Genomic DNA, 16010 nt, shown 5'->3' on the forward strand with positions numbered 1-16010 from the left:
ATGCATTGCTCTCATATAAGTTTATTAGGAGTCCATCTATCGCCAGTTATGGGTCATACTAGCTCCATCACTTGCACACAAGTTTTGCTCTTTAAGCTGACAATTCCATTGTTCCAGTTTTGCACTTTTGTTGTAACAGGTTGCAGCACTTCAAGAGGAGAAAAGTAGTTTACTAGCTGAGAACCAGATCCTGATGGAACGTTTGAACCAATCTGATTCTATAGAAGATCCCAACAGCCCTGCAGGGCGTAGGCACCTGCAACTGCAGACACAGTTAGAACAGCTCCAGGAGGAAACATTTAGGTAAAGAGATACAGAGTCGGTGAATTTCATTTCGAACTAACAGACACCTTATGAAATATTCCAGAAAGCAGATATTTCGTTTTAACTAGTAAACATTTTGTTCCTATTGACAGTTATGTTGAATTATTATGGTGGGTGCCCATAATGACCACAGTAGTTAAGTTTACAGATAAGTTGCCATTATGACCCATCTTTTTATAAGCTTAGATTATATAAACATTTGCTTTTTAGGCTGAAATTTTCCATGCTTGCTCTCTGCCCAGAGTAGTAGTTTACAAAATGTGTACATAATCCCTGCAAACATTTTTTTAGCTCAGTGAGGATAAAATTTATATACTTACTTCTAACCATAGTTCTGGGACAAGAAATTCCCAGTTGAAAGGTTGGTTTGGACAGTGTCCTTAATAATAATGTTCCCTCTTGAAAAAACAATTTTTTTGTGATTTTCTCGAAGATAAAAACAGTGCTTGAGAGAGAGCCATCTTATTCTCTGTCCCTTTTTAATGATTCCTAACATCCTGTTTGCTTTTTTGATTGCTGCTGCACACTGCGTGGACGTCTTCAGATAACTATCCACGATGACTCCAAGATCTCTTTCCTGATTAGCTGTAGCTAAATTAGCCCCCCATCATATTATATGTAGAGTTGGGGTTATTTTTTCCAATGTGCATTACTTTACATTTATCCACGTTACATTTTATTTGCCATTTTGTTGCCCAATCACTTAGTTTTGTGAGATCTTTTTGAAGTTCTTCTCAGTCTGCTTTGGTCTTAACTATCTTGCACAGTTTAGTATCATCTGCAAACTTTGCCATCTCACTGTTTACCCCTTTCTCCAGATCACTTATGAATAAGTTGAATAGGATTGGTCCTAGGACTGATCCTTGGGGAACACCACTAGTTATCCCTCTCCATTCTGAAAATTTACCATTTATTCCTACCCTTTGTTCCCTGTCTTTTAACCAGTTCTCAGTCCATGAAAGGATCTTCCCTCTTATCCCATGACAACTTAATTTACATAAGAGCCTTTGGTGAGGGACCTTGTCAAAGGCTTTCTGGAAATCTAAGTATACTATGTCCACTGGATCCCCCTTGTCCACATGTTTGTTGACCCCTTTGAAGAACTCTAATAGATTAGTAAGACATTATTTCCCTTTACAGAAACCATGTTGACTTTTGCCCAACAATTTATTTTCTTCTGTGTATCTGACAATTTTATTCTTTACTATTGTTTCAACTAATTTGCCCGATACTGACGTTAGACTTAATGGTCTGTAATTGCTGGGATCACCTCTAGAGCCCTTTTAAAATATTGGTGTTACGTTAGCTATCTTCCAGTCGTTGGGTACAGAAGATGATTTAAAGGTTACAATACCCTCGTTAATAGTTCCACAATTTCACATTTGAGTTCTTTCAGAACTCTTGGATGAATGCCATCTGGTCCCGGTGACTTAGTACTGTTAAGTTTATCAATTAATTCCAAAACCTCCTCTAATGACACTTCAATCTGTGACAGTTCCTCAGATTTGAAGGACGGCTCAGGTTTGGGAATCTTCCTAACATCCTCACCCGTGAAGACTGAAGCAAAGAATTCATTTAGTTTCTCCGCAATGACTTTATCGTCTTTAAGTGCTCCTTTTTTATCTCGATCGTCCAGGGGTCTCACTGGTTGTTTAGCAGGCTTCCTGCTTCTGATGTACTTAAAAAACATTTTATTACCTTTTGAGTTTTTGGCTAGCTGTTCTTCAAACTCCTTTTTGTCTTTTATTACATTTTTACACTTAATTTGGCAGTGTTTATGCTCTTTTCTATTTATCTCACTAGGATTTGACTTCCACTTTTTAAAAGATGCCTTTTTATCTCTCACTGCTTTTTTTACATGGTCGTTAAGCCACAGTGGCTCTTTTTTAGTTCTTTTACTGTGTTTTTTAATTTGGGGTATACATTTAAGTTGGGCCTCTATTATGGTGTCTTTGAAAAGTGTCCAGGCAGCTTGCAGGGATTTCACTCTAGTCACTGTCCCTTTTAATTTTTGTTTAACTAACCTCCTCATTTTTGCATAGTTCCCCTTTCTGAAATTAAATGCCACAGTATTGGGTTGCTGAGGTGTTCCTCCCACGACAGGAATGTTAAATGTTGTTATATTATGGTCACTATTTCCAAGCAATCCTGTTATAGTTATCTCTTGGACCAGATCCTGCGCTCCACTCAGAACTAAATCAAGAATTGCCTTTCCCCTTATGGGTTCCTGTACCAGCTGCTCCAAGAAGCAGTCATTTAAAGTATCGAGAAATTTTGTCTCTGCATTTCATCCTGAGGTGACATGTACCCAGTCAATATCGGGATAATTGGAATCCCCCACTATTATTGAGTTCTTTATTTTGATAGCCTCTCTAATCTCCCTTAGCATTTCATCGTCACTATCACTGTCCTGATCAGGTGGTCAATAATAGATCCTTACTGTTGTATTCTTCTTAGAGCATGGAGTTACTATCCATAGAGATTCTGTGGAACATGTGGATTCATTTAAGATTTTTTTCATTTGATTCTACGTTTTCTTTCACATATAGTGCCTCCCGCACGACCTGTTCTGACCTTCCGATATATTTTGTACCCCGGAATGATTGTGTCCCATTGATTGTCCTCACTCCACCAGGTTTCTGTGATGCCTATTATATCAATATCCTGCTTTAACACAAGGCACTCTAGTTCTCCCATCTTATTATTTAGACTTCTAGCATTTGTGTACAAGCACTTTAAAAACTTGTCACTGTTTATTTGTCTGCTCTTTTCTGATGTGTCAGATTCTTTTTTATGTGAGTGTTTCTCGTGTGATCTGGCCCATACTTTATCCTCTTCCATCCTCTCCTCCTGACTAAAACCTAGAGAATCCTGCCTCAACTCTGCTTTGTTCTTTTCCAAATAATTCTTTCTCTTCCCTCTTCTAGTTCTGTGCATCTAATACCTGACAACTTTTCACCAAATTTAACTACATAAGCCTCCTACCCTGTCCCCTTCCTCTGTTTCTGCTCAAGATCATGCCACTTTCAATAAGGGCAAAATCCACAACCCCCTCTCTTAGTCTCTCGAGCCACTCCCACCCTCTCCTCCTTTGCCCCATCTCTGATTCTAAAGTCTTTTTTCTATCCTTTTCTTACCTCAGCACCAGTGGCTTTGATCCAGTCTTTTCCCACTGCTTCGTCTGTCTTAGCTGTTGTCCCTCTGTCTTGGCTCCTTCCCCTCGGTGTTCAAACATGCTCTCATTTTCCACTATCCTAAAAAAATTCACTGTATTTTATCTGTTACTCCAACTAGTGTCCTTTTCCCTCCATACGTCCACACTATGTATGAGTAGTGTACACGTATTCCTGCTAATTAATGTTCTCTTAAGTCTTGACATCACTGCCTTCATTCTGCTGAAATTGTACGTACCACATTCACTAATGACCACTTCCTAGTTATGTTGATCAGCTTCTTCTTTTCTCTTTCAGTTTCTGCACTTTCTTTCACTCTGTTGATCAATTCATTCTCCTCCGCACACTTCTGCTCAGGTCTGCCCCTGCTAATTCTCCTTTTAGCATATTGACCTGTCCTTCAAGAGTTTTTTCCCTGGGGCCTGTTCCTTTGCCACCTCTCCATCTATCCTCCAGGACTATGCCCTCAGTGTCCTCTTTTCTGCACTCTCTACATTATATCTTCCAAGTTTAATTCTCAAGCCTGTGTGACATATTACTACTGCAAACTCCAGTAGATCAGATTTAAAGTGGGTACCCACTCATTAGTACCCAGTGCTAAAGCCTCATTAGTACCCAGTGCACCTGGGCTGAATTCAGGGCATCATGTCTAAACCTGTTCTCTTCCCACCCAAAACCTCTCCTCTCCTCTCTTCTCTGTCCATGACATCATCAGCCTTCTTGGTCTGTCAGTCCTGGAAACTTTGTGTCATTTTTGATTGTCTTCTTTCTCTTGCCCCTCCCACTGACCATGTCTTGTCTCAGATCTCATAACCCCTTTCTCATTAGTCTCATTAAATTAACTGCTGCTCTATCTTTCCTGACCCATCTCCTTCTTAGCTCCCTTTGCCGGCTTTCATTCTCTTTTTGTATCAAATTCATGCTCTTGTTTCTCACTTCCAAGGCTCCGCAAAGCTTTGCCTTGCCTATGTTGTCTCCTTCTCCCCCCAAACAGGATGCTTCACCAATTACTCTTGATTATTCCCGGCATCCCTTCGCAGCTTCATGCCTTCTTTCACATCGCCCTCTGGGCTTGGTATCGCTCCTGTTACTATTGGACATGTGTTGGAATTATTAATAATATTTGAATTAATATTAATACAGTAAACCACCAAATACTAATTTAATCATAAATTCCTTTATTAAAGCCAAAGTCCAAATGGTATTTATACAATTGCTCTAAACATGCCTAAAAAGCCTAAATAATAAACAATTTATTACATCCAAACAGTAGCAAAACATTTATAAGCATACGATCAAGATACTTACAAACAGGCTAAAGCCAGGGGTGGTTAGGCCACATTGGTCAGCTCCAACGTGTTCAGGCAGGTATAAGCAATGAATCCTGTAAGAGTTTACTTTTTATACCCTTTAACAATCAAGTGATATCATTGCCAATTACTGACTTCAGGTAACAACCAATTTGAGACAGTTCACCCTTACTTCCAGTCTTAATCCAGATAAGATTTACAACCTCCTTTCTTCCCAAGCCCTTTCCTCCCCTAACTGCTGTCCAATGGTTTGCCCATTGCACTTGGGTTCACACGGGCTTTACCCCTGGTGTGTGGGTTGGGAAAGGGTCTTGTTGTCTCATTTTAAGACGGACTCTCTTTGTTTTATTTAAAACCATATGCAGTCACCCCTATTGGTCAGAGGTCTTCTTTTTAGAAACTTCCTTTTATCTCATTAGTTATTCTTTGAACCAGACATCCTCTCTGCTTTATTCCTTCTGACCTTATAATTTATTTTCAAGACCTTCCTTCTACTTCCTAGTCTGGGCCTTTCTTTACAGCACATTTTTCTTAACCAAACTTAAGCTAACTTTAATTCTTTAATTTCATATTTGTCCTACACCATGCAACCTCTCTCCTTCAGAAACCTGAACTACCATATTTTACATTGTGTTCCATCTATTAAAGAGCACACCCCACTTCTGTTGTATCCTATTATATTCTCTTACGCATTTATGGTATAATTTCTTAGGGCAGAAGCTCTGTTGTTTGTTCAGCACGTTTTTTATGTTGGCCAAAATGGGATCTCTCGGAGGTGCTGAACATCCACAGCTTCCATTAAAAAACGACCAATTATCTAGCTGCCCAAATATGGATAGAGTATGTTGTTTAAGGTACCTGCATTTGGAAAATGTTGACCATTGTACAGAATCCTGCTTATGCTGGGGTTAAAAAAAAGAGTAAAGGTAATCCTTTTTGTGCACCAGAAAAGATTATATTTTTGTGCCCCAGGCATTCTGAGAGGAGTGTTTTAGCAAAGATTTTCAGTAGCACAGTGAAAGCCTTAGGATTTCTCTTTCTTTCAAATACAACGATGATGGGAAGTATACATCTCCTTGCTGCACTGCAAGCAGAGTTGTTGATGACGTTGACTTGGAAGCATGTATACCCATAAAGCTGGAGCTCCCTCCACCTCCTTGAAAATGTAAGAGAAACTGGCAACATGATGTTCATTGGCTTTTTTTTTTTTCTAGTGTCCCAAAAAGTTGCTATGAAGGAAGAAGGTAACACTGGCCTGTGGTTAGAATATACCCTTTCTTTCCTACTGTTTTATTTCAATTCTGTAGGCTAGAGGCTGCCAAAGATGATTATCGAATACGTTGTGAAGAGCTGGAAAAAGAAATTGCAGAATTGCGACAGCAGAATGAAGAGCTAACCACTTTAGCAGAAGAGGCTCAGTCTTTGAAGGATGAGATGGATGTACTTAGGTAAACTATATTACTCTAACCACTAGGGTGTATGTTTCTTTTTATTCCTAAAACAAAGTTTGTTCTGTCAATTCATCTCCATTAGCATTCATATAGTTTCAGAATTTTGCATACATTAAAGTAGTTTATCAACAAGCACCAAAGTGCATCCAGTTACCATCAAAATTATGAGGTTGCGAATTTTCTGCCAGTCAAGCAACCTGATCTCACATCATTAAGCACTGTATGAGTGGTATTGCAACACTATCCGTGTTATGGTTGCAGTGGCCCTTCTTCATTATAAGCCCCTGTTTTAAGGCATTTACAACTTTTTGTAAAAAATTATCCTTTGGGCTGAAATGTCTTTTGCTTGTTCTTAACCAAATGGTGAATTTCTTGGAAAATTTTGGTAAAAATCTCTTTGGTCGTGTTTCTAAATTGTGGTATTCAGCAGTGAGAGCTGTTTATTCAAATGTGAGCATTATAAACTGAGCCCCCTCCTGTATCCATGTTCCTAAAATTCTTCATCTAATCTACTGAACTGCTATTGTGCGGAGAGGGCACAAGCTGCCCTGTAAATGGGTATAAGAGGTCTCTATGTGTTCCACTCTGTTTTCCTTCACTGACAGTAAAGATGCTCAAGTAGTTCAAATGTATTTGTTTGTTTTAAAAACAAATCAATCTGTTGGTAGGCATGAAAACAAGAGCAGATGTAGGGATAGTATTGAAAAGCTGCCTGAAAGAAGTGAGATTTGAGGATGGATTAGGAGTCTGAGATGGAGATTGCTTGAGAGAGAGGATGGCATGAAAATAGAACTGGATATGGAAACAGACAAGGATACAATAAATGAATTCAAGCAGGAAGAGGTGATATCGTTGGAAACTACAGCATTTTGGATAGGTTGCTATGGGGAGAAGCAGCGAGGCTGGCAAAGAGAAAGCCAAGAAACATAGCAGTGAGGATAAGTTGTTTGCTTTCTTATGCTCCTCCTGGTTTTTGGGAACCATTTCTGTATTGAGTTTAATACTGAGGAGACTTCAGAGCACTTATGATGTTAGCATGCTGACTATTAGTCTATATTATTTGTATTACTGTAGTGCCTAGGAGTCCTAGCGATGGGCCAGGCACTGTACAAACAAAGATCAAAAAGATGGTCCATGCCCCAAAGTTTACAATCTGAACAGATTTGATGCAGCTTCTCCTTCTCGGTTCTCATCCAGGCATTCCTCTGATAAAGTGGCTAAGTTAGAAAGCCAGGTAGAGTCATACAAAAAGAAGCTGGAAGATCTTGGTGATCTGCGGCGGCAAGTGAAACTCTTAGAGGAGAAGAACACTATGTATATGCAAAACACTGTAAGCTTGGAGGAAGAACTCAGGAAAGCCAATGCAGCGCGTAGCCAGCTGGAAACTTACAAGAGACAGGTGAGAACAGAAATAGTGATTGCAATTGATTTGTTGATTTCTTAGTCTTTTCTGTTGTTAATAATAATAATAATAATTGTTATTAATTTGGGTAATACCTCCAGAACTCATTCATGAGTTCATTAAAGAGCTCATTTATGTTCTATGTAAAGGATCTACTTTATTGTAAATATCCCTCCCCCCCCTAGCTCGTATAGCTCATATAGAGCTGGTGTAACTCCACCTACCAAGTAGGAAAAAAGTCAACAAGATCTGTCTCTCGTGGATAGACAAAATGTATAAAATTACAGATTTTTAAGGTCAGAAGGGACCACTGTGATCTTCTAGTCTGACCGCCTGCGTAATGCAAAGCATAGAACTTACTTGAATTAATTCCTGCTTCAACTCCAATAGCTGAGGTTAAACTAGAGCAAATTTTTTAGAATAAATATCTAGTCTTGGTTAAAAAATTTCCAGTGTTGGAGAATCCATCATAACCCTTGGTAAGTTGGTCCAATGGTTAATTACTCTCACTTTAAAATGTACACGTTATTTCGAGTCTGAATTTGTCTTTCAGCTTCCAGCTATTAAATCTTGTTATACTTTTGTCCACTAGATTGAATAGCCCATATTACATTTCTGTCCCCCATGTTGGTATTTATAGACTGTGGTCAAGTCACCCTTTAGATTAAAGGAGCTCAATCTCTCACTATAAGGCACGTTTCCCAATCCTTTAATCCTTCTCATGGCTTTCTGAAACCTCCAATTGTTCAACAACACCAGAGCTGGACACAGTATTCCAGTAGCAGTTGCACCAGTTCATGCTCTGCACAGGCTCCACCTCTTTTCCCCTCAGTCTTCAGTGTCCTGTTGCTCCATGGAGCAAGCAGGTCAGCTCTCTGCACTGTCTGCATTTTCCGTCTTTGTTCCTTCTCCTGCAAGGAAGAAGAGAGAAGGTAAGAGGAGATTTGTTGAGATTCTTCCCCTGCCTGATGACCCTTTTCCAGCTATTAGTCTCTGATCATCCCGTTGAGCTGGTTTACACTTTGGCAAATTCTATTTGTGATAGGTAGTCTCCCATTAGCTTGTGAGAGGTTGTTCTCAGCCCCAGTGCAGTGTTTGCTCTGCGTCTGCCTGGTTTGGACTCTTGGGGATGTTTTTCACTTCCCCTAAGGGCCAGCCCTGGCAGGTTTACCTCGAGTTGAAAGGATATGTATTTCTCATCCTATATACCATGGAAGGGGTAAGTACCCCTCTTGTTACCAGCACCCTCTGAAATGAAGAGCATGTACATTCTCCAGTTTACCAGAGGTGAAGTGAAGTACTTTATTTCAAGATGGATGGAAGGAAGGTGCATACCTCCCCTAGGCAGCTTGTGCTTCTACTCTATATTGATTTGCCAGGACCTCATGCACATTAGCACTGGTGTCTGCCCCTGATCATACCTGTTCCCCCATTAACCTGGGATGAGCCTTGGGCAACGGAAAGGGGTGTAGTAGCGAGAGAGAGAGAGAGAGAGAGAGAGAGCCTGGAGCTCTGGGTCTGGGCTGAGGCCTGAACCAGAGGCTGTGAACCAAAGTCAGGCCATATATTAAAGCAGATGCTTATGAGTTCACTGTCCAGTAGATGAACTTGGCAAAGTTGCTGCTAGTGTACTGGGCACTAGATATTTACGTAAATATATTTTAGCTTGTACAGATACATCCCAATCTAGTACAAGACAAGATGGTTTGACAAAATAATGAATAGGGATGTTTCATCCAAGATATTAGGAACAAGGAGAGGTAACAAACAGAGGTCAGGAAAGAAGCCTGGTGGTACTTAGGTTCCTTATAGACTGTTGTTTGTCTCATCTATAAATGTTAGGATACTTCGCCTTAACTTTTTTTCCAGCCTAGGGGGCAGCGGCAAGCCCGACCACTGACTGAACTGAGTCCATTGTAATGAGCAAACATGTTTTAATGTAACATAGATATTGATCCAGGGAGCCAGTACCGTGCTTCATTGACAATAAACCTGGCCAAAGACCTTTGTCACCGAAACATGCCTGTGATTTTCCTTTGAATAACATCAGTGTCTGTTGAACGAGCAGGTTGCCTTATCTGCTGCTAGTAGTGATAACATTTGGAGCTCCAAGGACAGAAGCACTGAGCAGCCTCGACAGCATTACTGAGGCAACAACATTCCAGCCTTCAACACTTAACCACACTGGGTAGTACTGTTGAGATTGGCTGAACCAGCTGTCTGTGCCAAGCACACGGAAAGAACACACACAAACAAGCCAACTGACCACAGGGGTACTTCATTCTTTATGCCAAAGATACAAACAATTGGAAACAAAAGATTACATAGGAAGTGCTAGGCAACCTTAACTTTAGGCATTGCTACTGTTCACACTAGAATTTTAAAACTAGGGCTGTCGAGTGATTAAAAAAATTAATCGCCATTAATTGTGCTGTTAATAATAGAATACCATTTATTTAAATATTTTTTGATGTTTTCTACATTTTCAAATATATTGATTTCAGTTACAACAGAGTATACAAAGTGTACATTGCTCACTTTATATTTATTTTTGATTACAAATATTTGCACTGTAAAAAACAAAAATAGTATTTCAATTCACCTAATACAAGTACTGTAGTACAATCACTTTATCATGAAAGTTGAACTTACAAATGTAAAGTAAGTACAAGCTTATGTACAAAATAAAACTGCATTAAAAAAAAATGTAAAACTTCAGCGCCTACAAGTCCACTCAGTCCTACTTCTTGTTCAGCCAATTGCTCGGACAGACAAGTTTGTTTACATTTGTAGGCGATAATGCTGCCCACTTCTTGTTTACAATGTCACCTGACAAATGTCAGTTTGCATGGCACAAGATATTTACATGCCAGATGCGCTAAAGATTCATATGTCCCTTTATGCTTCAATCACCATTCCAAAGGACAAGTGTCCATGCTGATGATGATGGGTTCTGCTCGATAACGATCCAAAGCAGTGCGGATCGACACATGTTCATTTTCATCATCTGAGTCAGATGCCACCGGCAGGAGGTTGATTTTTCTTTTTTGGTAGTTCGAGTTCTGTATTTTCCACATCGGAGTGTTGCTCTTTTAAGACCTCTGAAAGCCTGCTCCACACCTCGTTCCTCTCAGATTTTGGAAGGCACTTCAGATTCTTAAACCTTGGATCAAGTGCTGTAGGTATCTTTAGAAATCTCGCATTGGTACCTTCTTTGTGTTTTGTCAGATCTGCAATGAAAGTGTTCTTAAAACGAACATGTGCTGGGTCATCATCCGAGACTCCTATAACATATATATATGGCAGAATGCGGGTAAAACAGAGTAGGAGACATACAGTTCTCCTCCCAGGAGTTCAGTCACAAATTTAAATGACGCATTATTTTTTTAACAAGCATGATCAGTATGGAAGTATGTCTTCTGGAACAGTGGCCGAAGCATGAAGGGGCATATGAATGGTTAGCATACCTGACATGTAAATACTTTGTGATGCCGGCTACAACAGTGCCATGCAAAGGCCTGTTCTCACTTTCAGGTGACATTGTAAATAAAAAGTGGGCAGCATTATCTCCCACAAATGTAAACAAACTTGCTTGTCTTAGCAAGAAGTAGGATTGGGTGGACTTGTAGGCTCTAAAATTTTGCTTTGTTTTGTTTTTGAGTGCAGTTATGTAACACTCACAAATCTACATTTGTAAGTTGCACTTTCACGATAAAGAGATTACACTACAGTACTTGTATGAGGTGAATTGAAAAACACAATTTTATTATTTTTACAGTGCAAATATTTATAATCAAACTAATATAAAGTGAGCACTGTACACTTCGTATTCTGTGTTGTAATTGAAATCAATAAATTTGAAAATGTAGAAAAACATTCAAAATATTTAATACATTTCAATTGGTATTCTATTGTTCAACAATACGATTAAAACTGCAAGTAATCGCAATTACTTTATTTGAGGTAGTCGCGTGAGCTAACTGCGATTAATCAACAAACCTATTTAAAACATATTTTTATTTACACACATCTCTTTCTCTAACTCTAAAACAAAGCAGACATTGGTTCCTTATAAACTGCTTCACAAGAAGCTCCAAGTGGATGCATCTTCATCAGAGTTTCCATTCAGCTATAGAGTTTGCATGCTGATCTTTCTTCAGTGCAGTTCTATCCAAGCTCTTTCTGTTACATGCTACTAATTCCATTCCTAGAACTGAACCTTTGTTAATAGAGGTATAAAGCTTTGAATGGTCAACTTTTTGCTGATTTGTTTTTCATGACTTGCGTGCCCACTCTGAAAGCTTTATTCCGTTTTCTCCTCTTCTAGTTGTAAATAGCTGTTCATTGATCTTCTACATGGTAGTATCCATGGGAACTTTGACTGGACCTTGATAGCTCATTACTTCCTCTTGTTAAATAATCAAAAGTGCCTCTGTTCCTTTGGATTTTGGGATTTGGCCATCATTCCTTGGAGATTAGTGGATTCAAAAACCATGAGAAAACAAATTTACAAATGAGCAAAAAGTTCCCTGTTCACATAAGATTGGGCTTGACTTCTCAAAGTGAGGCTTGGAAAACAGAGAGAGGAAAAATAGGAGAATGCATCTGATTTTTTTTTCCTCACTGATTTATTTCCCCACACTTTTGAGGAAGGAGAAGGGCGATTATCAATTTCCTCATCTCTCTGATCCATTCAATTGTATAGTTATGGTGATTCGTTGGTTACCTAGAGATTTTATTCAAATTTAAATTTCAAGTATAATTAGGTGGATAGTTCGGCAATCTGAGAACAGTTTGTATCTTCTTCACAGCTTTGTCGTCTCAGATTTTACTTGCATTGAAGTGGTACTATTCTGATCCCTTCAATGATATTGATGATTGAAACAATAGATAGGTGAACAAACCATTTTGCCTGTGCTAGAGATGAATATTCCATTTGTTATAACACTGATCTCACACTGCATTGTAATTAATAACTTTATTTCATGCGTATTATGTTTTACACTGACAAACAATTCCTTCTTTGTCTCACAGGTAGTTGAACTACAAAACAGATTATCTGAAGAATCAAAGAAAGCAGATAAATTAGAATTTGAATACAAACTGCTGAAAGAAAAAGTAGACAGCCTCCAAAAAGAAAAAGATGTAAGTGTTTAAATGTTGCTTTTTTTTTGTGATGGTGGAAACAAATTTGTATCCTTATTACTCTGGACCTGCCAATCAAAATTACCTGTTATATTTCTTAGTTCACTTCCAATTGTCTGTTATCTGGATAAAATATTATATACATGTAATAACTATGGAGTTTGATAAACCAATCATCTGGTTTGAAGGTAACTACGAAAATGTGTGCAATAGATTTTAAAAATGAAGAGCCAAGAAGACACATTTTTGTCTTTTCTTCTCAATATCCTTTTCTCCTGTCCCTCCCCATGCTGTGTTTATCTAACCTCCTACATAGATTCCTCATGTGAACAGTGTAACAAGTTTTTGCTTTGAGCATTCAGCAGGGGAAGACTCAGAAATCTCAAATGTAATTGTAAAGTGTATTTAATTTTAAACTGGGTTTGAAACATTCAGAATATTCCTCTGGAGTTAACTCAGAAGTTTCCTTTTAAAGTAAAAAATCTTCAATGTAGCCTCTACATAGTCCCATTTGTGGGATCAAAGTGCCTGTGCTGCTAACTTTTGGAATCTTCTAGAGGGCAATCTCAATTGGGTCCACTCACCCCTCCTGTCATCCAGGGCTCAGAGGGCAGAAAAAGAGAAGAAGCCTTAACTGCCCTTCCATAGCTTCTGACCACCAAAGGTGCAGCAGAGAACTGCTTGCCAAAGCGCCCGAGACCCCCAGATGCACCTGGGTCGATAAGGCATGGTGGAGAGCATTCATGAAGATCAGCTGCAAAGAGTTGCTCACCAGCGTTAGCTTTGTACCTGGATGGAGGTTGAAGACTGTACTGGAGTTCTTGGTCACTTAACTCACATCCTAGTTCTTCTGAGGCAGACTGCACTTGGATTTTTATCCTAGACCATCCTGTACTCCACCTGCAGATCTAGTTGTCATGTGACTCTGGTATGGAGTGGGCAGCTATCCAGGGCTGTCAGTGTCAAAGAGTCCACAGTTCCCATGGTCCTGGAGTCTGGGATAGCCAGTACCATCAACGCCATTTCTGGTTGTATTGAGACCTGTTGATGCCAGAGACACCGGATAGCTCCCATCCTTTGTACTGAACCTTCCTGTGATCTAATTGACCATTTGGGCCTGGCATTTGAGAAGGCCTCAATAACCCCAACTTTAATTTCTTCCCACGTGGAGGTGCAGACAATCTATATCAGGTTCCTGAGAAGGACATGAGTATTTTTAAACTCATATAAACCTGAGCTGTTTGGTAATTACACTGGCCAATGAGAAAAAGCATTAGGCTGGAGGATCTTGTGCAGTGTCTTGACAAAAAAATGATTAGTGTTTTTAAAATATGTTCGCTGACACAATTAAGTCTAATGTTTTTAAATACCACCTATCACCTGGAAGAGACAGGGTTTAATAATTTTTAAAAACATGTTTGGTGACTGATCAGTTCTAAGCCACTGTTAAAAAAATGTCATCCTGGGAGTTGCTGTTCCCTGATCAAGAAGCTGGGAATCTAAATGTTAATATTTGCAACATTCAGGAGACTAACAGATGAGAAACACTCAGAGGGACAGATATTATCCTTGCCATGTTTTATGATTTTATTTTCCAACCAACATTCAATCTTGCCTGGATTGAGCCGCAAGCAGCTAGTTTTCATCCATGTCCCAGTCTCAACCGAATGCTCAACTAAAGGTCAAGGTCATTGATTTTCTTAGGGGTTATGCTGCTCACTAATCTACCACCACTGGACGTATGCAGAGGCCCTTGAAGAAGAAAGAGAAGTTACTTACCAGTAACCATAGTTCCTCAAGTGTTTTGCTTCTGCATATCCCATTCCCCACCTGCCTTCCTGACTATTTCTGAGCGGGGTTAAGAATTCCCATATTAGGGGAAGGAACTGAAAGTCTGTTGGCCCACTTCCATTGGCTAGCTAGGAACCCTGCACAAGAGGAGAGGAAGGACAGTGTGAGTGGCCCTGATGGGGATACTGCTCTCCTTAAATTTCTGAAAGTTCATGGTGCAGGTGTCTTGACCCCACAAGTGTAGCTATTCAGACACAAGACTTTCAAAGAACCACTGTTATTGGTGAGTAGTGCCTCCTTTAAAAAAAAAAAAAAAAATTCTGCCTGAGGAATGAATTGGGATTCCTTGCTGTGAAAGGCATTCTAGCAGTGCACATTAATCCTCTTTGATAAAGTGCTGACAACGATGTGGATAGTGGCAACTTGCCTAGAGTTAAAGATGGATTTGTAGAGCTGAGGTTAATATTTATTGTCCTTCCAATCACTCAGAGGTTAAGAACGGAAAGAGATTCCCTAAAAGAAACTATCGAAGAGCTTCGATGTGTACAAGCACAAGAAGGGCAGCTCACCACTTCAGGTAATGGAGAAGGAGAAACCGAAGTTACCTTTTTCCTAAAGAACATCCACAGAGGCTTCATAGGTGCAGGGTAGACAGGTTTACCGTTGTTTTATAGTTGACCAATGTAACATCCACTAACTTGAGATTGCAAAACAACTTCTGCTATAGTCACATTTTTAGATGTTCAGAACTTCGAACCTTTGGCTGAAATTTTCCATGCTTGGTCGCTCCTGAAATGTAATATTTTAAAAAAGTTAAGAGTTTGATTTCTAAGTAATGGCAGTAAGAAACCAACTCACTTATCTCCAAAAAATTAGCATTAATGTCGTAACATAGTTTTCCTAAACTTATGTTGTGCATATGGTACATATGCAATGATTTATATTCCATATATCACATCATGCAAATATTTATATTTTTACATAAACCAAGGAATAAACCATAACTTATTTTAAAAAAACAAAAAACAAACAAAAAAAACCCCTTTGTCTAAAATGGAGGAAAATGGGAACAGAAAACCTGTTCAAAAATGGAGTTATGTTCATCTTTCCTTCCTATTATAGCATGACTCTGTATTATTTCTCACATATTCACAAGGAGCATACTGTTTTTAATGTTCTCTTAAAATTTAATCCTGTTGAACAATATTTATCCATAGCCTTCTGAAATAAAAAATTATTGTACTTTCTGTTAATCCTTTTCTTTGTTTATGTCTGAAACAGGATTGATGCCACTGGGAAGCCAGGAGTCTTCAGACAGTCTAGCAGCAGAAATTGTTACTCCTGAAATCAAGTAAGTGAAATCATGCTTATTGTCTCCATAGAGCTTAGGATATCTATACACACAATTAGTTCT

At 39.1% G+C, this 16010-nt stretch overlaps 1 protein-coding gene across 1 annotated transcript in view; it reads left to right on the forward strand.

The window, feature by feature from the left end:
- Positions 1-16010, forward strand: part of HOOK3 (hook microtubule tethering protein 3) — a 105388-nt gene that overhangs the window by 53698 nt on the left and 35680 nt on the right. Inside the window, exons 9-14 of the mRNA XM_034773121.1 lie at positions 140-303; positions 6115-6255; positions 7456-7657; positions 12695-12805; positions 15086-15173; positions 15878-15947. Of these exons, the coding sequence (XP_034629012.1) occupies positions 140-303; positions 6115-6255; positions 7456-7657; positions 12695-12805; positions 15086-15173; positions 15878-15947 (776 nt within the window). The remainder of the gene's footprint in view (positions 1-139; positions 304-6114; positions 6256-7455; positions 7658-12694; positions 12806-15085; positions 15174-15877; positions 15948-16010) is intronic.

This window comes from Trachemys scripta, chromosome 6, assembly GCF_013100865.1.
Source record: "Trachemys scripta elegans isolate TJP31775 chromosome 6, CAS_Tse_1.0, whole genome shotgun sequence".
NCBI classification, from domain to species: domain Eukaryota; kingdom Metazoa; phylum Chordata; order Testudines; family Emydidae; genus Trachemys; species Trachemys scripta.